This window comes from Agrilus planipennis, unplaced genomic scaffold (genome assembly GCF_000699045.2).
Source record: "Agrilus planipennis isolate EAB-ADULT unplaced genomic scaffold, Apla_2.0 scaffold246, whole genome shotgun sequence".
Classification (NCBI taxonomy): domain Eukaryota; kingdom Metazoa; phylum Arthropoda; class Insecta; order Coleoptera; family Buprestidae; genus Agrilus; species Agrilus planipennis.
The window spans coordinates 336,641-349,693 of record NW_020440921.1 but is presented as its reverse complement, the minus strand read 5'-3'; the positions used below and the strand labels follow the sequence as shown (position 1 = coordinate 349,693).

At 34.4% G+C, this 13,053-nt stretch overlaps 1 protein-coding gene across 1 annotated transcript; it reads left to right on the top strand.

Moving 5' to 3' along the window:
* Positions 1 to 771: 771 nt before the first annotated feature.
* LOC112906185 (odorant receptor 67c-like) lies at positions 772 to 3,105 on the top strand. Its single transcript, XM_025979957.1, has 3 exons — positions 772 to 837; positions 904 to 1,059; positions 3,023 to 3,105. Exons 1-3 carry the CDS (start codon positions 772 to 774, stop codon positions 3,086 to 3,088), a joined length of 288 nt encoding a protein of 95 aa, XP_025835742.1. The 3' UTR covers positions 3,089 to 3,105.
* The last annotated feature ends 9,948 nt before the right edge of the window (positions 3,106 to 13,053 follow it).

The following is a 13,053-nucleotide window of genomic DNA, read 5'->3' as shown; positions in this document are numbered from 1 at the left end:
AACGAGCCGTAACCTACTTGTTCCTGGTGGCAAAATAAAAATAAAATGGAAACCAAAATTGAACCCGAAATTTCGAAACATTTAGAAGAAGGGCTGAGTTTTCTTGATATAACTGGTGCAATTATTCGAAAAGATCATGGTGTAATGAATTGGGCAAGAACAGTCTTTCTTGTTTATGCTTTTACGACAACTCCTTTGTTTGGAGTAATTGATATTTTACATCAGGAAAAACAAGATCTAATTCCGGCTTTGACATTTCATTTATGTGCCATGCCGATTATACTTATAACCGCCATTATGATACTACAATGGTACAACTCAAGGGACAGCCTCATCCAGTCAATGGTTCGTGTTAGAGAAAAGCAACTGTTAATTGGTGAAGTTAACGGAAAACTATTAAAAACCATTTCAAATGAATTGAAATTGAAAAAGATGGTTATTATTAATTTGCTGTGGTGTTTATTAGCCATTATCTTCTGTGGTCTTATCGGATGGTTATTTGCCTTTAGCTTAGGAACGGTTAGAATGGAATACAACGAAGCAATGATAAAGAAATATCCATTTCCGTTGCCCTTGTGGTTTCCTGTGAATTATACAAAAACGAAAACGGCATACCTCCTGACTGGGACATTCGCTACATGTACCTATTTAGTTTTAGGTAATTGCACGATTGGTAAGTAACTACAAGATACTGTGATATACATCAATAAGTACTTGCCAGATTAATAAATAGTAATAAAATGCAATTTCTGTAAAATAATAGTCGTAAACATGTGGCACANATGTCTAGGGCAAACCTTCTTGTTTTGCTATTTCGGAGATCGTTTGACCCAGGAGGTAAGACAAATCTTACAATCACTGTAAGTATACAGTTTGTGATGGCTATTTTTTGTATAATTGCAGGCAGAAAGCGTTAAAGATGCTTTGTACTTTAACGAATGGATAGATTTAGATAAGTCGTTTAAAAAGTCAATGCTATTAGTCATGACACGTATGTCGAAACCTGTTAGTATAACAATGGGTAAAGTTACTCCTGTGAAACTCACCACTTTTATTCAGGTATGGCAATCAATATATAGTAACAGTATAATTTTTTTGACGTAACCAAGGGCATCGTTATCTTATCGCCCTTCGTTGTCGCAATAGACGTACCTACTTGTGACCTTCGCAGCAGCTGATACGCAAATAAGTCAATTGCACGTAATGGCGGTTGGTACGACTGGTCGATAATCTTCGCAGTATGCTGCAAGATGTAATGGAGCGCAGCAGTATCGACAACAACACGTAAACGAAATGTCCAACCGCTTACTCGCTTAGCTAACGCCGCGAGCTCCCTCCCAATTTCAAATAATTTTTCAGTATTACTCCTGGATACTTTGTCGGAATTGTAATTTTGTTCTTTTGGACCGTAGACAGACTCAAGATGGTCATTTTAGCGCCAAATTCGAAAATTTGTGATTGACCGTTCTTGAGAAATCGGATAAACTTTTTTCTTTTCGTGGTTATTCCTCCGTTGTATGTCCCATTTTAAAAATTATATTTTACAAACAAGCTCCTAGCAGTGCACGAACATTCTATATCGGTAAAGTCGTTTAGAAGAAGAAGCGTGTCAATCGAAAGTTCTGAATAGGGGAAGAATGGATTGACAAAGTTACTGCTATTACTACACAATTCAAAAATAAGTTTATTTTGAAAATATCAAGAAAAAAATGTAGAGTGATTTCCTCCCCTTTCACACGCCTTTGGACGTTGATCATGCAGGCTGTTCCAAAATAACTGTTTAAAAATCAATAACGTTCCAATTATAAAAATATGTAAATATTTAAAAATCATTCATTTTGTAACTAAATCCTTTGCCGTATAAAGATCAGTCTGAATCTTGCACTATTAAGATATTAATATTTTTACAATGAAATTTGCCTGCAGTGATTCTGAAGAGACTTCACAAAGCAATCATACTAAACATAAACTGTGAAAATAAAGATTGTATACCTTTATATCGTAACTTCCTCTACCAATAACTTTTGTAACGGGGTCACTCATCTTCTAGTACTACCGATACAAGTTTCACTTTTAAACTTCAATGTTTTATCAACTATGAGCTAGCGAAAAAGTCCAGTTTAAGTAATGTTATGCTTCTTTACAATTTACAAACTTTTGATTCATAAGTAAACGATCTGCGATGTTTACAAGAAAATTTTTACACTGCAACAATAACCAATAAAGTTGCTAAATAATTCATAAGCGGTTGTTCTAAATAAATACAATCATCTTTAACAAATCGAAATATTGTGTTTGGGTAGTTCTAGCAAGCCTTACATATACTGTGTAATTGAATATCCCCGATTCTATTACATAGAATCATTAAAGGTCGGTATTATTTCAAACATACGACGTGGTATAGGAAAATTTGTATAAATACCTTCAAAATTAACTTGATATAAATAATAAAGTAATCCAAGCCCAACAAAAAATGCAATTGAAAGCGTTTGAGGGTTATTTCAGGACAGTTTCCAGAAAAAAATTACAATAAAGAAATATGTAATTTTAATGTTCGATGAACATTTGCTTTACCTGTATAACAGAATAATTATTTTCCATTTTTCTGAAAGGCTGATAAAGTGTGTCTGGAAAGCTCTCGAAATTTTGTTGTTACGCGGTCATGTATGTCACTCATGACACCGAGGCGAGCGACTCAATGCGCTTATACCCTAGGCAATCGGTATATAATCTGTACTGATTTCATCGCATACATAAGTACATACGAGTAATATTACCTCCTTATAGTATAGTTGCGAATTACCAATTTATGCGAGGTCATTATAAGCGAATTCCAATGTATGGCATTGTGGCCAATAGTGGCACCTATTACGTATTTTTGAAAGCTAAAATGTTCGTTTTCATGATTTGTTGTTTGAATAGTCGACGTTGTTTTGTGTTACTTTTTTACATTGCTTTTGGAACACCTTAATTATCAAGTATTTGTGTATTATTTGCTTTAACAGCAGTTTTATTATCACAGATTGCAAGGGCAGCATATTCTTTCATGGCGCTCCTTCGAAACAGCAACGCTGCAGTTAAGGGCTAATGTGGAACAAACACGAGCTATATACATAGATAATAACTTTTATTGTTCTGTTTTAATAGTTGCTTATTACCTACTGATATATTCTAATGTGAGGTTCTCGAGAAATCCTGTTTATCAATTTAAATTGTATGTCGCACTTTTCTCAAAATCAATATCAATAACAACATGAACACCTAGATAAATAAAAATTTGAAAATAGCAAATCAAATGTTTATATCTACAAATAGTAGTAGGCGTCAAATGGCATAAGTACTACAAAGGTAGTGCTTTTCTGTTGTCATACATAGCATTTGTCCTGTATGATTACATCACTGTATGTTCTTTTATTTATAGTGTAATTGTACTTAAGTAACGAGTAGTTTCTTTTTGAGATATCTTATTTATACGTTCATGTATGCACTTATATAGGAACATCTCAATTCCGTCTTCGTCTGCATAAACGAGTCGTAACCTATTTGTTTTTAGTGGTAAAATAAATACAAAATGGAAACCAAAACTGAATCCGAAATTTCGAAACATTTAAAAGAAGGGCTGACTATTCTAGATATGAGTGGTGCAATTATTCGAAAAGATCGTGGTATAATGAATTGGTTAAGAAAAGTCTTTCTTATTTATGCTTTTACGACAACTCCTTTCTTTGAAATAATTGATATTTTACATCAGGAAAAACAGGATCTAATTTCGGCTCTGGCTTTCCATTTTTGTACAATTCCGGTTATACTTATAACCGCCACAATGATACTACAATGGTACAACTCAAAGAACAGCCTCATCCAGTCAATGGTTCGTGTTAGAGAAAAGCAACTTTTAATTGGTGAAGTTGACGGAAAATTATTAGAAACCAATTTAAATGAATTGAATTTGAAAAGGAAGATTATTATTATTTTTGTGTGGTGTTTATTAGCCATCATCTTCGGTGGTCTTATAGGATGGTTATTTGCCTTTAATTTAGGAACGGTTAGAATGGAATACAACGAAGCAATGATAAAGAAATATCCATTTCCAATGCCAATGTGGTTTCCAGTTAATTATACAAAAACGAGAACAACATACCTTTTGACTGGGACATTCGCTGCATGTACCTATTTAGTTTTAGGTAATTGCACGATNCTTCGTTGTCGCAATAGACGTACCTACTTGTGACCTTCGCAGCAGCTGATACGCAAATAAGTCAATTGCACGTAATGGCGGTTGGTACGACTGGTCGATAATCTTCGCAGTATGCTGCAAGATGTAATGGAGCGCAGCAGTATCGACAACAACACGTAAACGAAATGTCCAACCGCTTACTCGCTTAGCTAACGCCGCGAGCTCCCTCCCAATTTCAAATAATTTTTCAGTATTACTCCTGGATACTTTGTCGGAATTGTAATTTTGTTCTTTTGGACCGTAGACAGACTCAAGATGGTCATTTTAGCGCCAAATTCGAAAATTTGTGATTGACCGTTCTTGAGAAATCGGATAAACTTTTTTCTTTTCGTGGTTATTCCTCCGTTGTATGTCCCATTTTAAAAATTATATTTTACAAACAAGCTCCTAGCAGTGCACGAACATTCTATATCGGTAAAGTCGTTTAGAAGAAGAAGCGTGTCAATCGAAAGTTCTGAATAGGGGAAGAATGGATTGACAAAGTTACTGCTATTACTACACAATTCAAAAATAAGTTTATTTTGAAAATATCAAGAAAAAAATGTAGAGTGATTTCCTCCCCTTTCACACGCCTTTGGACGTTGATCATGCAGGCTGTTCCAAAATAACTGTTTAAAAATCAATAACGTTCCAATTATAAAAATATGTAAATATTTAAAAATCATTCATTTTGTAACTAAATCCTTTGCCGTATAAAGATCAGTCTGAATCTTGCACTATTAAGATATTAATATTTTTACAATGAAATTTGCCTGCAGTGATTCTGAAGAGACTTCACAAAGCAATCATACTAAACATAAACTGTGAAAATAAAGATTGTATACCTTTATATCGTAACTTCCTCTACCAATAACTTTTGTAACGGGGTCACTCATCTTCTAGTACTACCGATACAAGTTTCACTTTTAAACTTCAATGTTTTATCAACTATGAGCTAGCGAAAAAGTCCAGTTTAAGTAATGTTATGCTTCTTTACAATTTACAAACTTTTGATTCATAAGTAAACGATCTGCGATGTTTACAAGAAAATTTTTACACTGCAACAATAACCAATAAAGTTGCTAAATAATTCATAAGCGGTTGTTCTAAATAAATACAATCATCTTTAACAAATCGAAATATTGTGTTTGGGTAGTTCTAGCAAGCCTTACATATACTGTGTAATTGAATATCCCCGATTCTATTACATAGAATCATTAAAGGTCGGTATTATTTCAAACATACGACGTGGTATAGGAAAATTTGTATAAATACCTTCAAAATTAACTTGATATAAATAATAAAGTAATCCAAGCCCAACAAAAAATGCAATTGAAAGCGTTTGAGGGTTATTTCAGGACAGTTTCCAGAAAAAAATTACAATAAAGAAATATGTAATTTTAATGTTCGATGAACATTTGCTTTACCTGTATAACAGAATAATTATTTTCCATTTTTCTGAAAGGCTGATAAAGTGTGTCTGGAAAGCTCTCGAAATTTTGTTGTTACGCGGTCATGTATGTCACTCATGACACCGAGGCGAGCGACTCAATGCGCTTATACCCTAGGCAATCGGTATATAATCTGTACTGATTTCATCGCATACATAAGTACATACGAGTAATATTACCTCCTTATAGTATAGTTGCGAATTACCAATTTATGCGAGGTCATTATAAGCGAATTCCAATGTATGGCATTGTGGCCAATAGTGGCACCTATTACGTATTTTTGAAAGCTAAAATGTTCGTTTTCATGATTTGTTGTTTGAATAGTCGACGTTGTTTTGTGTTACTTTTTTACATTGCTTTTGGAACACCTTAATTATCAAGTATTTGTGTATTATTTGCTTTAACAGCAGTTTTATTATCACAGATTGCAAGGGCAGCATATTCTTTCATGGCGCTCCTTCGAAACAGCAACGCTGCAGTTAAGGGCTAATGTGGAACAAACACGAGCTATATACATAGATAATAACTTTTATTGTTCTGTTTTAATAGTTGCTTATTACCTACTGATATATTCTAATGTGAGGTTCTCGAGAAATCCTGTTTATCAATTTAAATTGTATGTCGCACTTTTCTCAAAATCAATATCAATAACAACATGAACACCTAGATAAATAAAAATTTGAAAATAGCAAATCAAATGTTTATATCTACAAATAGTAGTAGGCGTCAAATGGCATAAGTACTACAAAGGTAGTGCTTTTCTGTTGTCATACATAGCATTTGTCCTGTATGATTACATCACTGTATGTTCTTTTATTTATAGTGTAATTGTACTTAAGTAACGAGTAGTTTCTTTTTGAGATATCTTATTTATACGTTCATGTATGCACTTATATAGGAACATCTCAATTCCGTCTTCGTCTGCATAAACGAGTCGTAACCTATTTGTTTTTAGTGGTAAAATAAATACAAAATGGAAACCAAAACTGAATCCGAAATTTCGAAACATTTAAAAGAAGGGCTGACTATTCTAGATATGAGTGGTGCAATTATTCGAAAAGATCGTGGTATAATGAATTGGTTAAGAAAAGTCTTTCTTATTTATGCTTTTACGACAACTCCTTTCTTTGAAATAATTGATATTTTACATCAGGAAAAACAGGATCTAATTTCGGCTCTGGCTTTCCATTTTTGTACAATTCCGGTTATACTTATAACCGCCACAATGATACTACAATGGTACAACTCAAAGAACAGCCTCATCCAGTCAATGGTTCGTGTTAGAGAAAAGCAACTTTTAATTGGTGAAGTTGACGGAAAATTATTAGAAACCAATTTAAATGAATTGAATTTGAAAAGGAAGATTATTATTATTTTTGTGTGGTGTTTATTAGCCATCATCTTCGGTGGTCTTATAGGATGGTTATTTGCCTTTAATTTAGGAACGGTTAGAATGGAATACAACGAAGCAATGATAAAGAAATATCCATTTCCAATGCCAATGTGGTTTCCAGTTAATTATACAAAAACGAGAACAACATACCTTTTGACTGGAACATTTGCTACATGTGTCTATATAGTTTTAGCTCATTGTATGATTGGTGAGTAACTACAAAAACTATGATATGCACCAACAAGTATCTACCAGTTTTGTAAATTTTCAACATTGTCTGAATATTACGCAATTTATGCATAATAATATGTGTAAACATCCGACAAAAATTGTATTGTAGTATTAAAATAAAAGGCAGGCTGGTAATGAAGATTTTACAAATTTAATTAATATACCACTAGCTATTCGTGTGTCATCCTTGTTTTACAAAATTATTTAGATTAATTACATTTAGTTCTATTTGTGAAACTTTTGACTATCGGTGTAGTGTTTGTTATCCCTGCATTTGAATATTGGTCTGTGCGGCTAGGGGTTAAAAAATTATCAAATTATCATCAAATACAAATTGAAGTTCAGTGTTTAGGAAATAGAATAGAACAGAATATAAAAATAGAAAACAGAAGGAGGTATTTTACATATAATTATTTTTTATTTTAAATAGAACTGTAAACCACATCTCTAATACTTTTAATTTGTCTTCACAGACACATTTCTAAACCTTTTTCCATAATTTGGTCTCATTTTGCTTTACTTAATGAAAAATAAAGAATGCCCTCCCTCCTCACACGACCTTGGACACTGAGTATAAAGGCTGTTCCAAAATTACAATTTAAAAATCAATAATGTTCTACTTGTATATATTTAAAAATAGTTTATTTTGTGATACCGTTCATGTTCCAAATTTTACTACTGATTTAATTTTCACCTTTAAACTTCAATGCCTTATCAATTATCAGATTGCAGAAAGATCCAGATTAGTCGGGGTTATAGCGCTTTACTGTTTACAAACTAATAGCACTTTTTATTCACAAATAAGCGCTCCGGGATCTTGAGAAGATGTTTTTTGCACTATAACAATAACCAATAAGATAGCCAATTAATATATGCGACATATTATTATAAGCGGCTGTTGCCAATAACGAGAGCCGTCATAAATAAATCGAAATACGAGCCCTGTTTTGATGACTGTCCAGCAGTTAAAAAAAATCAGAATTTCTGGACTTACGGCCCTATATGGAGCAGCTAAAAAATCAGAATTTCTGGACTTACGGCCCTATATGGAGCAGCTAAAAAATCAGAATTTCTGGACTTACGGCCCTATATGGAGCAGCTAAAAAATCAGAATTTCTGGACTTACGGCCCTATATGGAGCAGCTAAAAAATCAGAATTTCTGGACTTACGGCCCTATATGGAGCAGCTAAAAAATCAGAATTTCTGGACTTACGGCCCTATATGGAGCAGCTAAAAAATCAGAATTTCTGGACTTACGGCCCTATATGGAGCAGCTAAAAAATCAGAATTTCTGGACTTACGGCCCTATATGGAGCAGCTAAAAAATCAGAATTTCTGGACTTACGGCCCTATATGGAGCAGCTAAAAAATCAGAATTTCTGGACTTACGGCCCTATATGGAGCAGCTAAAAAATTAGAATTTCTGGACTTACGGCCCTATATGGAGCAGCTAAAAAATCAGAATTTCTGGACTTACGGCCCTATATGGAGCAGCTAAAAAATTATAATTTCTGGACTTACGGCCCTATATGGAGCAGCTAAAAAATCAGAATTTCTGGACTTACGGCCCTATATGGAGCAGCTAAAAAATTATAATTTCTGGACTTACGGCCCTATATGGAGCAGCTAAAAAATCAGAATTTCTGGACTTACGGCCCTATATGGAGCAGCTAAAAAATTATAATTTCTGGACTTACGGCCCTATATGGAGCAGCTAAAAAATCAGAATTTCTGGACTTACGGCCCTATATGGAGCAGCTAAAAAATTATAATTTCTGGACTTACGGCCCTATATGGAGCAGCTAAAAAATCAGAATTTCTGGACTTACGGCCCTATATGGAGCAGCTAAAAAATTATAATTTCTGGACTTACGGCCCTATATGGAGCAGCTAAAAAATCAGAATTTCTGGACTTACGGCCCTATATGGAGCAGCTAAAAAATTATAATTTCTGGACTTACGGCCCTATATGGAGCAGCTAAAAAATCAGAATTTCTGGACTTACGGCCCTATATGGAGCAGCTAAAAAATTATAATTTCTGGACTTACGGCCCTATATGGAGCAGCTAAAAAATCAGAATTTCTGGACTTACGGCCCTATATGGAGCAGCTAAAAAATTATAATTTCTGGACTTACGGCCCTATATGGAGCAGCTAAAAAATCAGAATTTCTGGACTTACGGCCCTATATGGAGCAGCTAAAAAATTATAATTTCTGGACTTACGGCCCTATATGGAGCAGCTAAAAAATCAGAATTTCTGGACTTACGGCCCTATATGGAGCAGCTAAAAAATTATAATTTCTGGACTTACGGCCCTATATGGAGCAGCTAAAAAATCAGAATTTCTGGACTTACGGCCCTATATGGAGCAGCTAAAAAATTATAATTTCTGGACTTACGGCCCTATATGGAGCAGCTAAAAAATCAGAATTTCTGGACTTACGGCCCTATATGGAGCAGCTAAAAAATTATAATTTCTGGACTTACGGCCCTATATGGAGCAGCTAAAAAATCAGAATTTCTGGACTTACGGCCCTATATGGAGCAGCTAAAAAATTATAATTTCTGGACTTACGGCCCTATATGGAGCAGCTAAAAAATCAGAATTTCTGGACTTACGGCCCTATATGGAGCAGCTAAAAAATTATAATTTCTGGACTTACGGCCCTATATGGAGCAGCTAAAAAATCAGAATTTCTGGACTTACGGCCCTATATGGAGCAGCTAAAAAATTATAATTTCTGGACTTACGGCCCTATATGGAGCAGCTAAAAAATCAGAATTTCTGGACTTACGGCCCTATATGGAGCAGCTAAAAAATTATAATTTCTGGACTTACGGCCCTATATGGAGCAGCTAAAAAATCAGAATTTCTGGACTTACGGCCCTATATGGAGCAGCTAAAAAATTATAATTTCTGGACTTACGGCCCTATATGGAGCAGCTAAAAAATCAGAATTTCTGGACTTACGGCCCTATATGGAGCAGCTAAAAAATTATAATTTCTGGACTTACGGCCCTATATGGAGCAGCTAAAAAATCAGAATTTCTGGACTTACGGCCCTATATGGAGCAGCTAAAAAATTATAATTTCTGGACTTACGGCCCTATATGGAGCAGCTAAAAAATCAGAATTTCTGGACTTACGGCCCTATATGGAGCAGCTAAAAAATTATAATTTCTGGACTTACGGCCCTATATGGAGCAGCTAAAAAATCAGAATTTCTGGACTTACGGCCCTATATGGAGCAGCTAAAAAATTATAATTTCTGGACTTACGGCCCTATATGGAGCAGCTAAAAAATCAGAATTTCTGGACTTACGGCCCTATATGGAGCAGCTAAAAAATTATAATTTCTGGACTTACGGCCCTATATGGAGCAGCTAAAAAATCAGAATTTCTGGACTTACGGCCCTATATGGAGCAGCTAAAAAATTATAATTTCTGGACTTACGGCCCTATATGGAGCAGCTAAAAAATCAGAATTTCTGGACTTACGGCCCTATATGGAGCAGCTAAAAAATTATAATTTCTGGACTTANTTATATATATATTAAATATATGAAATCCTATGACATTGTTAGTTATGCAATATTAATTTGAAATCACTTTTTCGATATTTTATTTACCCACTACAAACTACCTCAAAATCAATGAGGGAAAAATTGTTGCTGTTGTCACACCCCCGCCGGGAATCGAACCCGGACCTTTGGATTTACGCATCAATGTTCTACCACTAAACTACGAGAGGTGACAACAGCAACCACGACAAACCGATCTACAAGGTTAATGATCCGTTGATTTTTTATTAACATTGGCGCGTAAAGTCAAAGGTCCCGAGTTCGATTCCCGGCGGGGATGTGGCAACAGCAACAATTTTTCCCTCGTTAATTTGAGGTAGTTTGTAGTGGGTAAATAAAAAATCGAAAAAATGATTTCAAATTAATATTGCAGTTTGTTAAAGTTCTGTTTTTGCAGAAAGTTTATCTGACGGTGTAAAATTGTTGATATAAAAGTTAAAAGAAATGATATCGGTCAAGTGACCACCTCCTGAGATAATGCGCCCTTGTACTCGTTTTACGGCATTTTAAATTGTTGCCAGAAAACATCTAGCTCCAAGTTCGTAGCTTCTCTTTCAACATTGGTTCAACAGTTCAAATCACCAAAACGGGAGATCACACGACCAGGAAATTGGTGTATCAAAGTCTCCATGATCGTCGGAGCCAACAATGCAGTTTCCAGTAGGACGGAGAACCGCTTATACAATTTGGAAATCCAAAGAGATTTTGAAACACTAATTTCCTGGCCATCCATGCTGACCGTGTGATCTCCTGTTTTGACAATTACAACTGGCCAGCTAGATCACATTTTTCGCATTTGCAAGTCTTGAAAATTAATGTTAAAAATAAACAATTGATCATGCAGTAAAACGAGTACAAATGTGTATTTCGGTCGGTGACTTATCAGGGGTGCCTGTGACGTACTGATGAGATCTAATCAGGTCGAAATCGCAATCCATGTTCGGTAATTTCCAGTTTCGACAAATCAGTGAGATTACTGACCAAGAACTTATATTGTTCTTATTCAATCAGATTTTTTAAATCAGTTTACAAGAACATTGTAATGAGATAACCCAACTCGACTCAAATATGATGTTTCGCCGTTTTAGTATGAATAACGTATTTTCAAAATAGAAAACAGTTTAAAAACTAGAAGTACAAAATAAATAGACCTTTAGAAAAAGACATTTATAATAGAAGAAATTCAAATAAATCACATCTATAGTTAATTATCAGTTTATTTTGTAGGGACAATGTCGCTGTTTTACAGTTTTGCTACTTTTGGAACTATTCATTTTATAATTTTAAATAATTTTTTGAAAACTATGCATAAGAGAACAGCCCATAGACTTAAACGAAGGAACAGTACCTTAAGAGGTGAAGAATATAATAAAACAATGAAAGAAGAATTCGAAAAATGCATTATCTATTTGCAAGAAATACTCAGGTTTATATTTCAGTATATGGCATTTTATATAATTACTTAAAATTGTTATTATTAGTAAGTCAATGTTCGGTTCGTTAAACCTATATTTATTTTTTAGTTATCGTGATCTGATAGAGAACACATACAGCACCATACTTCTTATTGAAACATTTTGTTCTTGTGTTGCAATTACTGGGTCACTTTCAATGGTAGTCCTTGTAAGTATTGTCACGTACTTAAATACCTCCTCTCATTATTACTACTTTTATTTAACCATTTGCCGTCGAATTAACGCTTCTGTTATTAATTAGTTATGAATTCATCACTACATGCATATTTTGTCGCTCCTTATTTTTCGCTTTGTATTGCCTCGAACTCGTTCTCGTACTAACTACCCTCGATCACGCGACAACTATTTATAGAGACTGACCATATTCTATAATGATACAGTATACACCGTCTAGAAACCTGATCTTCTTTGTAGCCACGTATATCGGGTTGCGTATGCGCACGTGACAGTATCATGCATCGTTTTGTATAGGGTTGTTCGGAAAGTCATTTCGTTTTTTTTTTTGTGGAAATGAAAGACAGTTTTCGTATAATAAACAAATACTTTATTAAATTATATAAAAACCGTTCTGGTCCAACACCTTTTGCCATCTTTCTGGTAGTAGCATAATTCCACGCTCATAAAATTTTTGGTCTTTGCTGGCAAAAAACTGATCGAGGAGGTTTTTGACCTCCTCATTTGAGGTGAAGGTTTTACCGTCTA